At 35.4% G+C, this 19,507-nt stretch overlaps 2 protein-coding genes and 1 long non-coding RNA gene across 4 annotated transcripts; 1 reads left to right on the forward strand and 2 right to left on the reverse strand.

Moving 5' to 3' along the window:
* Positions 1–3,748: 3,748 nt before the first annotated feature.
* On the forward strand, positions 3,749–6,545 carry LOC110879071 (transcription factor ALC). Its single transcript, XM_022127483.2, has 5 exons — positions 3,749–4,062; positions 5,735–5,839; positions 5,905–5,970; positions 6,044–6,109; positions 6,180–6,545. The coding sequence occupies exons 1-5, from the start codon at positions 3,811–3,813 to the stop codon at positions 6,405–6,407; spliced, it is 717 nt and encodes a 238-aa protein (XP_021983175.1). The 5' UTR covers positions 3,749–3,810; the 3' UTR covers positions 6,408–6,545.
* Positions 6,546–6,598: 53 nt separating this feature from the next.
* On the reverse strand, positions 6,599–13,356 carry LOC110879070 (PI-PLC X domain-containing protein At5g67130). Its single transcript, XM_022127482.2, has 8 exons — positions 13,121–13,356; positions 12,917–13,042; positions 12,674–12,811; positions 7,967–8,065; positions 7,542–7,845; positions 7,240–7,463; positions 7,083–7,169; positions 6,599–7,014 (listed from the first exon to the last, which is right to left on the reverse strand). The coding sequence occupies exons 1-8, from the start codon at positions 13,259–13,261 to the stop codon at positions 6,847–6,849; spliced, it is 1,287 nt and encodes a 428-aa protein (XP_021983174.1). The 5' UTR covers positions 13,262–13,356; the 3' UTR covers positions 6,599–6,846.
* Positions 13,357–16,261: 2,905 nt separating this feature from the next.
* Positions 16,262–19,174, reverse strand: LOC110879072. Of its 2 annotated transcripts, XR_002558443.1 has the most exons (4): positions 19,044–19,174; positions 18,023–18,110; positions 16,611–16,666; positions 16,262–16,488 (listed from the first exon to the last, which is right to left on the reverse strand). It is a non-coding gene; the product is annotated as an uncharacterized LOC110879072 (long non-coding RNA). The 2 variants fall into 2 exon arrangements; XR_004867510.1 differs by lacking the exon at positions 16,611–16,666.
* Positions 19,175–19,507: the final 333 nt, after the last annotated feature.

Here is a 19,507-nt window from a genome sequence, read left to right on the forward strand (position 1 = left end):
CCAACTTCTTATATCCACCAGCGAGAGCTTTTGCCAACCCTACTACTACAATCGAAGGTGCGCAACTTCCCAAACCAAAACCCTTGCGAGGCGTGACTTCTGCTGGAAAAGAGATTTTGTATCTTTCCAGCGAGGAGTCCGTAGGCTCGTCGCATGAAGAGTTGAGCTCATGGTCAAACATATTTGCAGGTGTGTTGCGTGACCTAGGGATAGATCCGGAGGAGAAACCAAAGAAGGCCCCGACGAAGAAGAAGACAACTTCAAAGAAGAAGGTGATTGTTGACACTGGCGCGACAAGCAAGAAAGCGGGAGGTAGCCGGGCGATCCTTGAAAAAGGTACTCTTCGATTTCGACAGAGTAACCTTGAAGACTATGTTGTTGCTAGTGACTCATTAGAGGGTTTGTCACGTATAGGTGAGCAGAAGAAAAGCAGCGCGGCTGCATCAAAGAGCTCTGGGAGCGCAGGGTCCAGGGCTCCTGAGTCCGACGCGACTCCATCCTCCCTTTATGAGGAAGAAGAAGAAGATGTTGAAGAAGAAGGTGATAGGCTGGTGACCAGAAAGAGGTCGCGTGAAGAGACCACTGCTGGTGACACTCCACCAACACGAAAAGTTGTTGTGACCCAACCTATAGGGAAACAGGGTAGCTTGCGGAATCTTTACAAATTCACCAGGTTGGTGTTTCATCCTTTTTTGTTTTATGCTTTCTGTCTTAGTAAAATTTTTAACACTTTTCCCTTCTGCAGAGGCACTAAAGAAAGCTGCGGAGAAGGTTAAGGGTCCTAAGCTAAAAAAGGCTAAGGAGCCAGAGCCCAAGAAGACCAAGTTCGTTATTATCCATCCAAAGATAACTGCTGAAAAGGAGGCTGAAAAAAGGGTGGAGGAGCCTGCGGGCGATGTTATTCCTGAGAAGTAAGTACTGCAAGAAACCGAGACTGCTGCTACCACCACTCAAGATAAGGCGCAGGGTCCGGAGGTCGTTCATGTTACCGGGCTTGACCAGCCTTTGAAAAGTAAAGGAACAGAAGTTGCTACTCCTAGTGTAGCCGCGCAGCACGACGCCCCCACCCAAAATGCACAAGTGATATCTGTTGCTGAGGGGTATACGGCCAACGTACAGGCGCAGGTGGCGCATAAAGATGCATCTGCCACTGCGGCCGGTACGGGTGCTATTGGTTCTGGCGCAGCTAGTCAGAAAGGTGATGAGAAGAAGATTCCAAGACATGATCCCCCGTAGATGCAGAGGACACATTGGGGGACATCTACTATAAGACTTATACTGAGGAACAACGTGGCGAAGAAAAGCATATCCCCGTCTGGAGTTTGAAGCAAAAAGATACTTTCAATGATTTTGGAACATGTCGGGACTGGTTCCTAGATACTTTTCCTCCAGGGGAAATGAATCGCCAAAGGGCGCGCAACCACGAGGGCTTGTACTGCGCGTATATTGTTGGTGGGGCCAACACCGCTGCTGCCAACCATCAGATCGTGTGCGAGTGGCGTACGATGTACAAGGAGCGAGCGAGTAGGGAGAAGTATCGGGAGCGTCTGCTAACAGAGGCCCGGGAGTTTGAACAAATGAAGAATAAGTTTTTGGAAGAGAAGGCCTCCTTTGAGAAGGAGAAAAAGTCTGAGGAGTGGGGGCGCGATGGACTGAAGAATAAACTCCACACTGCTGAAGAGCTTCTGGCGAAGGAGCGCACAAATTTTAAGAAGGCATGTGATAATGAGAACAAACGTATGTATGCTGCGCGCACCAAGATTACCAACCTTGAAGCCGAAGTTGCCACTTTGAAAGGGAAGGTTGAGGAAGCTCAAGCTGATAAGGATCGTGTTGAGGTTCAACATGCTAGCTCCTTTTCCTCTTATATTTCCTTGTTCGTTAAATTATTTCTAACTCTCTTTTGAAAAACTTGTAGGTTGAGTTGAATGTGTGCATCGTGAATAAGGACAAGGATCTGGCTGCTAAAGATGTTGAGATCGCGGAGCTGAAGCGTAGGTTGTTTGAGGCTCACGAAAAAAGTGAATCCTTAGAGATAGATCTTATTGCTGAAAAGGTGAGGGCTGATACTACCGAGGAGGCACGTAGAGCGGCCGAAGAGGCGCGTAACATCAGCAACTCAGCCTTGAATGTGGCGCAGAATAACTATGCTGAAGCTCAGTCCATTGTGGATATGCTTGTCTCTGAATCTGCGTGGATGCGCAACCATGGTGTAGCTGCTGTAAGTGTCTTTTTTTTTTCCTTAAAAGTTATCATAGTCTGTTAACGATTTTGTGTCTCTTGAATAGGTTGCCAACTCCATACTGAACGCCACTGAGCTGGATCAAGCAGTTGCGGCGCTTACAGATGTCGCGCGTGCCGTCGAGCATCGCGGTGGCTATCTTGAATGTGCCCAACATGTTGAGGCGGCGCTTGGACAACAATTTGGGAGTCGCCATTGCTCCGTGACTGATCAAGCCGATGAGGTGCTTTCTCAAGCTGAAGACGTTGATGACCATCTATCCTTACCTGTTATGGAATTAGTCACGGAGGCACTAAAACACGATGATTATGTGGCGCGGCTGAAGTTCATTCTCGTGCATCCATAGACTATGGAGCTATCAGATGAGGAGGAGGAGGCTGGTGATGGCGGTGATGAATAGATTTTAGGATGTTTAGGCTTTTGCCTTGTAATTTTCATTGTTTCTAAACATGTAAACGTTGCGCAGTCGCGCTTTTGTCAATGGAGTTAAGTTTGCCTTTTATTTTGACAAGTGTTACAATTATTGCATTGTTGCTAAAAACTTTGGTTAAGTTAACGCGAATAAATGTAAGTGTGGCTCGTTATGAGTATTGTTGCCCGGTCTCGCGTTATGTTCGCGGAGGACCTTGGAGGCTTAACTCAAGAGCTCGTAATTTACTGAAGTGTTTTCGTGCTAATCAAAAGTTTAACATGCATTTGTAACGTAGAAGACATAGGATGATAATCATAAAGCGTAGACAATGTTTGCATTAAGTAACTGAAATTGGCACGTGGCCTACATAAATAGAAAGTTGTTACATGTAGCATTTACGCAATTGTTACGCGTTTCATGTGCGCGGGATAATGTGGCCATTTAAAGTGCGTAGTTTGTACGCCCCTTTTCATAGCACCTCATGAAGCAAGTATGGGCCTTCCCATTTGGGTGCTAGTTTTCCAGGGCGCTCAGCATTAGAGGCTTGTTGTCATTGAACACATATTCCCCTAGAGTGTACGTACAAATGCGCACCCTCGCATTGTAGTATCGCTCCAATTGGGACTTGTGCTTGGCCTCTTTGGTGCGCGCGATCTCGCGCCTTTCTTCGAGTAGGTCCAAGTGTAAACGGCGCTCCGTCTCGTTATCGATCTTGTTGATTGCTGATAAACACAGCGAGGAGAGGCCTATTTCTACTGGGATAACCGCCTCTGAGCCTTAAACAAGGCTAAAGGGGCACTCACCATTGCTTGTATAGAGCGCCAAGCCTCTACACCCGGCCTTAAAAGTGAAAATATTATCACTAGTATGTTGACATTAAATATATTATCATTAGTATGTTTACATTAATTAAATATTCAAACCAAAAAGCTATACTTTTTTTTTTGAACGGCACACAAACAAAAAGCTATACTACATCTTATTAAATCTAGCTTTTTTAAAAACGGTAAAACATAGATGATCCTTTGGATGTGATAGGATTGCAACACACTCACACGCGCGTGACATATCTTCTTCTTCATCTATTTATTTAAGTCGCCCATACCTCTTTCTTCGATTCCTCCTGCTATCTTTTTCTCACACTCCATTTCATTTCATGGCCAACATCAACAACATGTATGATCAACCCACCGATGACATGTCTCTTCTCCTTCGTCAAATCCTCTTCAAATCACAACCTCCTCCTTCTTCTTCTTCCACTCCCAAACCTCAACTCCAACCACAACACCCGCCTCATTCATCCGTCCCCACCGCTGCCAATGCTCCGGTTAATGTCGTCGGTCATGTCGCGTCTTCTTCAGCGGGTACTACTGATTATGACCCGGATGAATATGATAGCGACTGCGAGGTACACCCTATCTTTGTTTTCATTTTTTTCAGGTTGTGCTAAACGTACCTCTCGTATGATTTTTAAATTAGTTGTATCGTTATTCAATTAAATCAGTCACGTCATCTATAATTTTTGTATAAAGGGTGGCAGGGTGCCTAAAACATGTAGTTACCTTTTCTTATTTTTAGCCAAGGTTTTATATTGTGGTTTTTTTTTATATTTTTGATAAGTTGAATCTGACGTGAAACGTGTTAAAATCAGATATGAATGTCTAGAAATATTAAACCAAGTACACATACTTTTTAGGCTATGCTTTATGTAAAAGTATCATTGCTCTTTAATTACCGGCTGTAGTAACGCATCACCTAACCGATCTTGTTACCATTTAATATTCATGTCGCGTCTGATATTATGATAATGTCATTACAACATGTGAATAGTTTTGATAAATATTAAAATACATCTCTCTTTCTCCATCTCTCCCTATATAAGTATGTATATATGATGACATTTGATGTGATATTTAATAATACTTTTAAATATAAATATAAATTTTGATTTGGTAAACATGTCCATAGTTATATGTTTTTATGATTCTCTTTTACAAACATTTTTTCCTTCATATATTAACTGACATGAATCTATAGTAAATATGTGTTAAAATTTTGTTTTACTATATGATTTAAGTTTAGTTGTTAAAAAAAAAGATAAAAAGCTGGTTTTACAAAAAAAAAAAAAAAAAAAAATCTTCAATTTAAGCGGGAGGAGGCATGTTTAGTCAGCTGAACGATATTTCGGTTAATAAACTTAAATAAGGTTTTAAACCAAATAAAAAACAAGTCTTTTGTCTTATAAAGGAAAACAATGCGATAATTCGTGATATATTACTTACAAAATATTGGAAGAAAATTTCTCTAACATATAATATGTTAATTTATAGAAAAAAAAATATATAAAGGTTAGGTTTTAGCGATAGTTTAGTTCTTTCGGTGTTATATACACAGAACTCTAGTTTTTTTTAAACGGCTTAACTCTCACACTGCATAAACTTACTAATAAATCTACACTAATGTACATTAATGTGCGATTAGAATCCTTAATTGGTGCAGTTAGTTTGATTACGATTTAATAATTAGTCTACATATAAAAGAAAATGATTAATTATATGAATATAAAAATTCCTTCCATACTTTATATGATGTACTAACATTACCTTATCTAAGGCTTGTAGTCTAGCCATATCAAAGTGTGTATTTAATGTGTTCTCTATGTGTGGTTGAGATTGTTAATTCCTTAGTATTCAAGAGTAGCTTAGAGGGTATGTGATTTATGTTGTTTAAAAAGTTGTAAAATTGTGGCTAGGTGGTAGAGGCACTTGTCTTCAATTCCTTGAAAAGGTAGATTAGATATATAAGTCATTGTAATTTAGGAGTAGCGTTATTGTAATATTCCCCGTTAAAAAACTTTATACGAGTTTTTAACCTTTGTCCATTACTGCATATGTTAAAAGACACAAGTAGTTCAATGTATGTTGTACTTGCTTATTTTAACATTGTCCTTCTACGTACAGCTGAACTAAAGCACAAATATGTTAATTACACAGTAGCTCATTTTCACACTCTTTACATGAAAAAAAAATTTTAATTTTATTGAACCATGAAATAATCTACTTCTTCTTCTTCTTCTAAAGGAGGCATTGGGACACTTAATGGAAGAAATGGTTGCAAAACCAGACCATCCTCGTAATTCATCAAAACGAACACGAGCTGCTGAGGTTCATAACATGTCGGAAAAGGTAACAAACAACAGCTTTTAATCAGTAAGTTGTTGCACCACATTTGATTATATATGTTGTGGCAGAGGAGGAGAAGCAGGATAAATGAGAAGATGAAGGCCTTGCAGAAACTTATCCCCAATTCAAATAAGGTCTATATGTCTCAACATACATACATACATGTTTTTTAACATTTGGTTTAATATTTCTTGATTTATTCATCAGACTGACAAGGCTTCTATGCTGGATGAAGCCATTGAATATCTGAAGCAGCTCCAGCTTCAAGTGCAGGTGCGGCCCCACCCATATTATGTAAAAATCAGTTAATGTGTATGATAACATGTTGTGGTTAATGTTTCAGATGTTAACGATGAGAAATGGGATTAATTTGTACTCCATGTGTTCGCCTCTTCAACCGAACCATAGATCCTACGCCATGAACCATGGGAACCAGTCCATCCACATGACCACAAACCATGGAACGTTGTTTGTGAACCAGATGCTTAGCCAAAACCAGCCATCAGTACTCGACTTTTCACCAACAATTAATCAGGAGCCTCCATTTGGAACTCAACTTGGATCATCTTAGTTTCTGTAATCCTGTGATGTTTCCAACTTTTAGTTATGTAGTTTTAGTTTCTTTATCGTTGTTGCCCATCAGTTTGTAACTGTAACTCCGACAAGAAACTTTAACCCTTTTAAACTCTCAAATCCAAATTTTGTGGTGTCGGTTTATACATTTTGTTCTGTTTCAAGCCTCAGATTCATACACTAAGTAAACACTTGCACAATGTGTTATTCGTCTTTTAGGTAGTCAACATAAAGAAATGAAAATTGTTGACCCTTTACACTTATTTACTTACGCCTAATGACCACCAAAACTCGTACAATCAGATATAACAGAACCATAAGTATCCGCGATACAACATAAAGCATATCAAGTAGTTGAACATGTACAAGCGTGCATGTATGTATGTCAGCCGCAAAAGAATTTTAACCAAAGAGAGGACTCTTCAGCTAACTAAAACTTACAACAATAGCAACATCAATGTGGACAACAGCACACCAACAAACCACTGTAGCCGAACCACTTCATGAATCGAGAAACCCTCGCTCGAACCACCAGAACTTCCAGGCGACAATTGTGCTGGTGGGGGAGGCGATAGCACCGGTGTGTTACATGTCCCGTTCACATCCTGCAACCCCAATTGTTCATTCAACACATTTATCGAATGAATTACTAGAAATCATTAAATAATTATACCCCGCAATAAGCAATGTTAGGACATCCACATGTCAAGCGACCATTGGCTTGATCCACGGCTTCAGCTGCTCCTCCACCATCACTACTCTGTAGCCAAAAACACTCGATTAATGTTTGTGATCGGAATAGACCTTAAAAGTCAAAACGTACTTCGTACCTGGTAAAAGTCAACGGCGATAAAATTTGGCCAGCGACCGCCTGCGGCTATCTGGCATGTGTTCATCATGGCAATGATCGGAGCAGAGTTATCAACACACGCTCCAGTGAAATTGGGATTTGTCTCAAAGTAGTTTTGAAGAACCAGCGATCGCGATGTTGTGTTCATAGGGGACGATTCAGACCGACTAGGGCAAGAACCGGCAATCTGCCCCTCGCTTCCATCTGGAGTTTCAATTTCGAACGTTAAGCCAAAACACTGCAAGATTGTGGATTCGATGATTTATGTGAAGACGAACTTACATTGATTTTCGACAACGTATGTCCACTCATAAGCGATGCCTTCAGAGGCCTCTTTAGAGGATTTGGAGGTGAAAACGACCAGTCGTTGGTTTTGCTTCACCATATCGGTGATAGTGGGCCAATCGCTGCCATTTTTAGGCATTCGGCTGACAGGAAACATGTATTTAGTGAGACCAGCTGCATCAAAAACCTTTGTTAAACCTCTTGGGGATGTAACGTAATCCTCGATGAAGATGGTGATGATTTCCGATGGATTTGCTTGTAGAAACTTTTGAATATCGCGAAGCACATTTATAGCGGGTTGCTGCAAGTTGAGTTAAAAACACCAAAGAGCAGTTATTAGAGACATAATAAGTGATTAATGTCTGTTGCTGGTAACAGACTTGATATAGCAAATACATATTGTTTTGAATTGAGGAACTTACGTATGCTGTGATATTATAGCATTTACCGCCGAAGGAGTGACATAGCCATATATCGTTGTTGAAGTCGTACATATCCAACATTAGCCCTCGAACTCCATTCTACATCACATTTCAATAAATCTGTTACATGAATTATCTTTGTGGTTTATATATTTTGTTATGAATTTGGCGTTTAAATATTAGTAGCAAATATTGATACAGAATGCATGTCATGTCTGCTTTTATCTAATTCAATTTCTTTTTACAATTAGTTGTATAAAGCTGCACATTATTTGTGATTGATTTATAGATCATCTAAATAAAGAAAAAAAAATACTTACTAATTGAAGCAATACAAATACCGGACAGAATTTAGTTTGGTCATTAAAACGTCAAGAAGGTCATTAGACTATGTAATCGACTTAATTTACAATATTCATGACCAAAGTAGCCTTAAACATTGTTTTTAACTTTTTATATGTTTATGGTCAAGAGAAACTTCTAGTTAATGTTTTCACAACCGGACGAAATAAACACCATCTGGCAGCTTTATAAAAAAAAATTTAAAATCTATACTATATAATAAAAGAAACCACTTTAGGGACACTTGTCATCATATTAGGCCATCTCTTATAGATAATTATTATTTTAGTTTAATATCTTCTAATTAATTAATTAATTATAGATAACACTCCTTTTTTTTAAAACAACTAAAACTAAAAATCAAATTAAATTATAGAATCAAAACTACTCCAAAATAAAACTATATCAATTATTTATCTATCGACTATTTTTAGATGATTAATGAAAGAGTATTTATTTATTATTTTTATTTTATTTTCTAATTGTTTATAAACGATTAATGGCATATGCCTAGCTTCATTTTGATTTTTATTGGAGCATAATCAACAATACATATATAATTTTTTTTTACTCAAATCTATTATTTTTAATAGCTAACTAACTAGCGTCGTTTTAGTTTTCTTTTTTAACTGTTGTAATTATAGCTATCTTCAAATATATTTTTTGTTTTCTTTTATAATTGTTGAAGAATAATCTTTTATCACGTATATTTTGATTTCAAGTATATTGTTGCGGCATACTTATATTTCTGTATTCCTTGAGATAAATTTTATTCAAATCAAGATAAGAACAAAGTTGTACAAGTAACCGAGCAAAAACAATTAAAGTATAACCTTTTATAACATTCTGATTTTTAGTGTATCGTTGCGGCATGCTTATATTTAATCTTTTGCATTAACCGAACGGGTCAAATACAATTTATCTATTTCTATATTGTTCAATCGATGTAAAGCACGTGTTTATATCCTTTTGAGTATATCACGACTTTATTTTTAGATACTAAAACCATAAAGAACCAAACCAATATCTATCGAATTCACGCTGCAATAATCTTAAAAGTAAAATGGAATCGGGAAAAATAAATCGTTGGAGGGGGAGATTAATATAACTATAATCTTAAAAATATAGCTACGTGAGTTTTACCATTTAAAGAGAATAATAAGCTTATGTAATCAGGTCGTATAAATTTTTTTTAACTTTTCAAATGAAGTTATTAAATTATATAACCAATTTTATCCAAAGTTTGGTTCAGATTAAATGCTTATCAGTTATTTATTATTTATGTATAGAATTAAAAATAAGATTTTTTATAGGGGTAGAGTTTGACAACTTCAAAGCTATTTATTTTAGAAAGGGGGTGTAAAAAGTAAAAATGGGGATGCATTTAGCTAAGCCCTTTAGTTTAATATCTTATATTATAAATAACCTTCCTACTAAATATTCTTAGTTTAATATCTTATGGATAATTATTATTTAGTTTAATCTCCTTCTCATTTATAATATTATTTATTTGAATTAATTATATTTGAACGTTTTGTTTAGTTTGGTATCAAATAGATTTTACGAAACTTAAAATAAAATTAACTAATATTATTTATCATTTATACATTTACGGAGTTTTAAATAAAGGGTTAAATTTTTTGAGACTTCGTTAACAAATTTTACTTTGTATTAATATATTAAATATTTTTATTTTCACTATACAAAATTACATTTACTCGACCCATGTAATACATGAGGTTTTTTAAGATATAACTTTTTATTATTTGATATATAAAATTAGATTTATTCAATTCGCACAATACACGAGGTTTTTTAAGGATATATATTTTTTATTATTGAGTACAGGAAATTACATTTATTCAAACCGTATAATGTGCATATTTTTAAAAATGTAATTTTTTATTATTTGGTATACAAAATTTATTCAACCCGTGTAATAAATGAGATTTTTTAAAGATGTATTATTTTATTATTTGGTAAACAATATTACATTTATTCAACCCGTGTAATACATGTGGTTTTAAATATATAACTTTTTTATTTGGTATATAAAATTACATTTATTCAACCCGTACAATATGGTTCTTACAGATATAACATTTTATTATTTAATATATAAAATTATATTTATTCAACACGTACAATAAGTGAGGTTTTAAAGATATATTGTTTTATTATTTAGTATATAAAATTTATTTATTCAACCCCGTGTAATACACGGGGTTATAACCTAGTTAGATATAAAGTAAATATGAAACTACTTTATCATTTTGTGTGGATTTGCAATGTTAGCAAAATATAAAAACTGAATAAATAAGTTAAATAGCAAATTAACCAGTAAATAAGATTCTAAAAGTAAACAAAAAAATATCAAAATTCGATCAAACCAACCGCTTCAAATTGAGCTCAACTAGACTGTTTGTTAATTTGGAAATTACAAAAAAAGTAAAAAAAAAAAAGAATCCTTAAAGTCTAAGAAAGTAGTGATTATCTAAAGTTAAATTTTAAAATTCCTTTTAAATAAACAAGAAAAATAATTGTGAAGAATCCCAAAAGGTCATATTTCGTGAACATAAAGCTAAATTGGGCTACCTCAATAAGTGTTATAACTTTTAATAATTGAGTGAGATATTAAACTTTACAATAATTAGACACATGCAGCATGTTCCTTTATATATATTAACTAGTATTAAATACCCCCCACGTTGCGGCGGGGCGTAAAAGTGTGTCAATTGTCAAATAGCACCTATGTTACACCACCGCTAGCAACACCCAACACTAAATTTGCAGCGTGTTAATGCTAAGAAATTATACCGAAACGTAAAACATAGAAAATAATAACTAAGTCGATCTAGGATCCACACGTTATGACGAACCTGTCAAACTGGTAAAAAATAGACGACGTTAAAACGTCGAATCACACAGTCACGTTGCGTTGTGTTAAGTTGCAAAACTTAAAACGAAGCGTAAAACCTTGAACCCAACGCACACGTTGTGCCGTGCTAACTCGCAAAATTTAGAACGAAGCGTAAAACAAAAAAATTGTGAAAGATGAAAAGTATAAGGGACCAAATTTGAAAGTAAAATAATTGTGAGGTTAAATTGCAAAAAATGAAAAGTTTTGGATTAAAAGTAAAAATTCAAATAGTTTTTTGTTTAAAGTAATTTATCAAAACTTTTAAACTAAAAGTAAAAAAATCAATTTTTTTTGAAAACTCTCCAAACATTAGGTACAACACCCCTAAGCACAAGTAAATTGCTAATTTATAACATTTAAATTAAATTAAATAAATGCTTTTGTACAACCATTACATGCATAAAACATCAATATAATATGGTGTACAACCTCTAATGCAAATATTTAAATTAAATGATTTTCAATACATGCATAAGTCACCAACATTGCATGGTGTATAGCCTCTAATCCAACAAAATGTTACAAAATATAGTATTATATAATATATAATATAATATAATATAGTATTATATAATATAGTATTACATAAATGAAATGGAAGGTCTTTTTCTTTTTTTCTTTTTTCCAATACGATTATGCTCCTTTAGGTGTTAAAAAAAGACTATTTACGTAATAAACTTATTCCATTACCAGCCAGACAAAAGGAATATAACAGAGATTAGATGCTTATCATTCACGAAAAAACCATAAATTAATTATAATTTATTAATTACTTAATTCCCCACACACCTAACCATTTAATAACAAAAAATCACTAGCAGCCCCTATAAAAGTTTCCTGTGTCAACAGTTACCACAAAAAGTTATAAAAATTGTTCACTTTCAATGACTTTTAACAAGATGGTAACTTTTATAGGCACGGTAAGTTTTAATGGTAACTTTTGACAGATGTCACGAGGAAACTTTTTATAGATGTCGGTCTTACAGCTCTTGCTGGCCCTGGTTCTAAAATCACAGAATTTTCGCCGTTTAAAATAATGTATAGTTAAACGTATAATTGATGCTTTAATCCAGCTTCCCGCTAGTTGGTTTGTTTAATAACATCGTTGTCGTCGTTAAAAAAATAAATATAAAAATAAATAGAGAAATACGATAACCAGGTAAATAGTTATACAACACATGGTAATTTTTTAAAACTGGCCCCCCTAAGTCTCAACCAAATAAGTTTTTCCATAATTAAATGATTAAAAAATAAAAGAAACATCAATGTGGGTGATTCAAGAAACTTATTGACTCATTAATGGTGCTACATGTGAATACATAAATCATTAACAAAATAAAAATCAAATATCTGTTACTACTGATTGGTGGTCTGGGACATTAATCATTATTAATTTGTTGATAATTAAAAAAAAAAAAAAACTTGAAAGATAAGTTTTACTGTACCTTAAGTTGCGATGCAACATCATCTTCCTGATTAGCCGGGCCCAGAATCGGGGACCCGGTGGGTGATTTTGTACCCGAAACCGCAAATGAATTATGAGTTGTCAGCCATGTGTACCTGTTGAAAGGTAATCCATTCACCTGCTCAAAAAAGTAAACCAAAATCACACAAATTAAACCCTAAAACTCAACAAACAACACAAAACTGAAAATAATAATAATAGGAAGAAGAAAAAGAAGAAGAACCTTAGAAGTAGGGCTGAAAGGTTGAACACGAACACATCTGGGCCGCGTGTTTCCACTCGCCGAACAGGTACCACATCGCAAGCCGGAATCACAATTATTGCTACTTGTAGAGCATGTTTCCCCAATCTGGTTACAAAAATAGATCAAATAACGTTTGAATTTGTGGAAAATGAAGACGAGAGGAGGTGACATTTAATAACAGACCTTGAGAGATGAAGATGATTGGAAGATGTATAGCAGAGTTACGAGAACGACGATGAGATTGTAATCGAACCGCCGCCGCATATTGATGAGAAGAAGCTGTGGTCTGTTTGAAGTGGGGTTTTGGGGGATTAATAAAAACATGAAATTGACATGAGGAACAAGTAACGAGAGAGACAATTGAACCAAATTGACGTACAGATGGCTCGTGACGAAAGGGAGACCTATAAATGTTTTTATCAGTGGGAAAAAAAACATAAAAATCCCACTACTAAAATATAAAATATAAAATATCTATGTTGTGGCAGTTGGAATCTTTCAAAAAGAAATTTCATGTTTTGACCCTTTCTTTGAGAAACTTCTATATCTGCCCCCTTTGAAATCTCAATTGCTGTGGTTCAGAGTCTTGAGACCTTGGATCATATGTTTGTTCATGTCTTGCGGATTGGCGAGTAATGTGTGTCGGAAGATGAATGAATAGTTGGTGGAAAGCGTCATCGCCCCAACCTGCTTCGGTGTTGAAATTAATGGAGATTCTAAACAGCCCTTTAAACTCGGTTGGTCACGAGAAAGTTTTTGCAAATCATGAAGGATATGTTATGGTGTTTGTGGAAGTCACGAGATGAGAAGATGTTTAAATGTCGACTCCAAAGATTGGACGAGATTGTAGAGTCCATTGAAGCAAAATATGTTCAGATGGTTGAAAAATATGAGAAACATGCCTTTGTTGAATGTCAAGATTGGTGTAATTTCACTTTTAAGTAAATCTTGTCGTCTTGTCTTTGTATGTTTTTTCTAGCTCCTTGTTAATTTTTAGTAAATTGTTGTTCCAAGAAATAGAAAATTAAAAAATTTAACAAAACAAATATAGTTGGTTTGTGTAGTAAAACAACGGACTAATAGCTAAGAGCATCTCAATTATTTTTGACGTTCAAAGCAAAGGAAGAATTTGATATCCCGATTTAATTTTTTTGTTCTTTCCTGAACTACCCGATTTAATATTTTTTGTTCTTTTCTGAACTACCTGATTCACACTTTCGATTTCGATTTAGCATGAGCATATGTTGGTTCAAGTCATGTTTGTCTCTTATAGGTGATAGAAGAAATAGCCTAAAAGGAATCATGGTCAACAAGTCGTAATTTTTCCCAATGTATATTTCTATCACACAAGAGCTTCTATATCATAAAAGAACATAAAGATTATACTGTATACAAGTGTAAATGAGTACATGTATAATTACAACTTTTCTAAGAAGTTTATGACAATTACAAGATAGAAAGTATCATTTGGTGTTTCATAGGTCCAAGAAAAATACTAGCATTGTAGTCCACTAAGTGGACAGCACCAAACATTTGCCCCAATATAAACATGCAAAAAGCTTCACCTCACTTGAGGATATTGAATCACACTTGAAGCTCAACAAAATAAACAAAAACAATTTAGAAAAGATACATATATAAATGGCTTAATTCCATTACCATATTCCTAATAATAATCAACAAGCAAAACGTTAGCAGAAGAGATTATGATTATTAACAACATACTCAAGTATGTAGCGCCACAATTAGCTCTGTAGTGCTTAAATCTACCAACAAGATCTTGTGAATGTGTTTATTCCAATGGCGGACTCACTAATTATTTTCTAGGGGTGCGGATGAAGGGTTCAACAAAACTTTCAAGAGGTGCGTTTGAGATTTTTGCCTATAAAATACACAAACATAAATAAATTTTAAGGGGGGCGTCCGCCCACTCAAGGCTTGCCTTGGGTCCGCTACCCGGGTTAGCCAGCTCAACCAGGATATTGTAGGTATATGGATTAAACCTGGTCATACCTCTACAACCTTCATTGTAATAAGAAAAAAATAGTAAACTTTAAATTGTATTAAAGTTTTAATATTTGTATTAACTTCCTTGCATAAGGATGTTTGTAAAAGTTATTTTAAGTTAGCTGCTAAAGTAGATAAATGATAGATATGTTTAAGAAAACAAATAAAAAATATTGGTGCTTGTGAGATGTGGCTGGGATAACAACCATCTTTTTTGTTTAGATTGATCATCATCTTACATCGTTGAATAAGAAAAAAAATCGTAAACTTTAAAGAATAAACAAAAAAAGTCTTTCATCTTACATTGATGGGAAAGAAATTGATAAAAAAAAAGTCTTTCATCTTACATTGATGGGAAAGAAATTAGTGTCAAAAGAAATATGCTTAGAAAAGTCTCATATCACTTGGAGAAAAAAAAACTCAAAAGGTGATTAAATAAAAAAAAAAGTTAAATGTCATTTTAGTCTCTTTAGTTTGGGTCATTTTTTCAGTTTAGCCTAAATGTTTTATTTTTCGTATGTGGGTTCAAAAAGGTTTCACCATTGCCATTTTAGTCCACTGGGTTAATTTCATCCATTTTTTTTGTTAACGAGGAGGGCAATTCAGTCATTTTATATGTAATTCTGTTAACCAGAAGGGCAATTTGGCCATATAAAATGATCGAATTGCCCTTCTCGTTAATAGAAAAAATGAGTAAATTACAAAAATCGTCATTTATGTTGACATTAGATTGCAAAGTGTCTCTTTTATCTTCAAAAAGTACAAAAAGCGTATTCGATGTTTGCAAACCCCTACACATTATGCCCTTTATCCCTAACTTAGTTATTTTTCAATGTTAAGTGGGTGTGAAATGACCTAAACACACTTACTGTTAAATAAATAACTAAAAAGTTAAAAAATATAATTAATATTTAAGAATTCATGTGGGACCCCCCACCTTCTTCATCTTCCCTGATCTTCACCACCTCCACCTTTCACAACCTCACCCCGCCGGAAAACGCCACCACCTCACCCTCTCACCATCATCTTCAACCTCATCCACCAATGTCACCATCACCTCACTAGAACTGTTGTCGTCGTGATTAATCCAGAACCACAAGCGTCGTAGGTGGTGCGACCGTCAGAGTCGCCTTCTTTCACCACCACTACTAGAATGTCGAGTGAGAAAGAGTAGAATAGATGTTTTGTGTCACCAGAGAAAAAAGAAAATGAGAGAACAACGAAGATCTGGAATCGCTTCGAGGTAACGGCGAAGGACAACGTAAATTACATGTTACGCCCTAACACGTTTTACCTTAAAAATGACGCAGCGGAAAAAGGGCTTTAAAAATTTCTTTCCTTATTAACGACATTACTTTCGCGAAGGTTCCAATGCTAAAAATGTTAAACGTTCTATAAAAGAATTCACAACATTTATACTAAAATTTACATTACTAGACGTTATACACTTCAATTATATGACCGATCTATCCGTGCAATCCTTGCTCTTGACTCGATCTACCTCCGCTTCACTTTCTAAGTAGCAGAAGAAGTCCGTGTGGCACCTGTGGACATAACATACAACTTAGTCATTAGTCAACGACAACATCATATAACATTAATCCCATATAATTAAATATTGAATAGCATTCGACAATTTAACATTAGTTCATCCAACTATCCTTACTCATCCTCTTATTTCAGGTAGAGCTTAAATTTCGTAAGAATCCGATATTCTCGTTCCTGCATTACATACCAACCTCAAACGCATAATTAGTAACGTTAAAACTCTACGTATTTAAATCATGCATACGTACCATCTTACATGTATACATACTCCTCTACATACACACATACCTTTCTTACGACCTTACATACGTACATACACTCACACATGTCTTTACACATACATACATGCACAACCACATACGTATATACCTTTCCTACATCTTTACATACATGCATACGCTCATACATATCTTTAGACATACATACCTACACATCTACATACGTACATATCTTCCTACATCCTTACATACAATATTTACAAGGGTCTTAGACTTAGGTTTAAAGCCCATAAACATCTAAGGAACCGTAAAAATCATGTTTGGAAGGTCCGTCATAGTCCACGGATAACAAACCGAATCCTACGACACGTAAATCAACCTAAATAACAAGAATTTAGCTTTTGAGACTTGGGGAGGCCGTCGCCGACGCCCCTAGGGCCGTCGGCGACGGGCCTTGCATTCACCCGTAGCCCAAAAACCCGTAGGCAGGTAATTAACCCGTCAGCACAAAAACCAATTTTCCCTTGCCCGTCGGCGACGGCCCCCTACCCGTCGGCGACGCCCTCTAGTTTTTGCTGTTTTATGCAGATTCGTTTCGTCGTCCGAACGCACTAAAACGCGCGTAACTTTTGAACCGTTTACCCGTTTGACCTCCCGTTTCTTCCTACATGCTTGTAAATTCACATTCTATCGTATTAACTTAAAATCCTACCTCTGGATTAAGAAAATTCTTAACTTACGTGCATTCGGCATATTATCATTTTCTAACTATTTGACCCATTCGTGCATTTAACAACATAATCTGTTTATTTGACCATAATTTCTTGTGAACCTATATATATATATCAATGACATCTATCATAAAAGATAAAATTCTCAATTGTCTTACATCCTCTTAACCCGTTTTTGCTCGAACGCTTATTTTGACCCGTTATGGGTATTTGCGCATTAAATGGTCTATGGCATACCAAACCCTATACTTCGCTTTCATACTTGACCAAGACGTTACTCTAGTCAAATAGCCCGTTTCCAAACGACTTTTAATGTCGTTTGGTCGAAATACCCATCAAGGGTGTTTTTGTCAACTTAGCCCCATTCTAAACAACAAAGGGTTTTCTTGCCTAAGTAATTAATCCTACTACCGAGCTACGATTCTTAATCATGCATACCTTTCTCGGATCAAAGCTAGGATCCCATTAATACCTCATCGATATCATACAAATTCATTCCTATTTAACCCCAATTATCATGCTATCTATGTTGCACATAACTTTACATAAACAACTAAGAAGTAATTATGGAAATTACTTACCTTGTGCCTCCATGTTTGTAACCGCTTCCTTGCCTCATATTGACCCGTTAGCTTTCCATGCTTGGTCCATGCTTGTGTGGGTCCGATTCTTTCATGTCGTCATGCCATAATAATGTTAGTATTCATGCTCATTCAAATTAACACACATTTACCTATTCTTATCAACATCGACCTTTACTAACATGCATAAGACATGATTTGTCAACCACGATATCTAATATCTTCGAAATCCAAATTCACTATCACACATAACACATAATCAATGCTCACATACTCATACTTTCATAACTCTACATTCGACAACCATATCTTATAAGAATCAACTTAGCAAAAATCCTAATTTCATCCTTTGTTAGTGAAGTTGTGTACCATATTCACTTAGTGCATGTTCACTCTTAACCGTAATTAAGGGATTAGTAGACCGCATAGCAACCTCACCCGTTCAAACACAATGTACAAGCTCCTAATGCATAAGTTTGACTAACATATACTTTCAACCCGAATTCATATACGAGTACCATCTAAAGCACATTTTTCAAGTTAGTAAGCTACTACTTTTATCACAACCGCTTTCTATACATGCAAACTCACAATTTTCATACAATTTCACTTTCTAGCTTCACCTAGTCATTTTATCAAACACTTGGTGTGCGTACAACTTACTATGCATAGTTTACAACTAGTTCAAGCATAGTCAGTAACTTCTAAATTCCAACCACTAAGAGAGTGTTCAAAATCACATTCCATTCATACAATTCACCCTAAACTAACATCACAAAACCCATTTCAAGCTAGTAACAAATACGTCAAACAAGGATTGGACATGGGTAGAACACCCATGTCGCTACCTTTATTCAAAATTGTGGGTTTCTTCTTAAATCATCAAATTAGTTGGAATCATACATAATACATGTTTTATATAACGATTCTAACACATAATCACCCTTAGTTTCATACCAATTCGTGGATTAATCAATAACCCACTTCATACAAGATGATCAAATCATAAATTGGAACTTACCTTATGATCAATACACTTAGATTATGTTGTATCTAGCCTCATGCATTCGATTTCTTCTCAAAATCAGGTTCAATTCTTGAGTTCTTGTAAGTAGTTGAAGGAGAAGGGTTTCCCCTTGCTCCTGATCATTCTCACGCACCCACACACCTTGTGTGTGTTAGATTTTTGTTTTTAATAAATTAACTTCCAAGTTTGGCACTCTAAGTCCCTCAAGTTTTAACTTACTGTCATATATGCCACAAGTTTCATCATTTAGCTTATCTAATAGGCATTTAACTAGGTTTATTAACTTAGTTGTTGTATCTCATTTTATTAAACATGGCAACATGCTAACGAATTTAATAATTCGAATTTTGGGGTGTTACAAGTCTACCCCCCTTAAAGAAGGTTTCGTCCTCGAAACCTTGCTCGTTCTTACTCTTACCCTTCTAATGTACTCATTCAATGGGCACATTACAACATAA

Source organism: Helianthus annuus, chromosome 9 (genome assembly GCF_002127325.2).
Source record: "Helianthus annuus cultivar XRQ/B chromosome 9, HanXRQr2.0-SUNRISE, whole genome shotgun sequence".
In the NCBI taxonomy this organism is placed as follows: domain Eukaryota; kingdom Viridiplantae; phylum Streptophyta; class Magnoliopsida; order Asterales; family Asteraceae; genus Helianthus; species Helianthus annuus.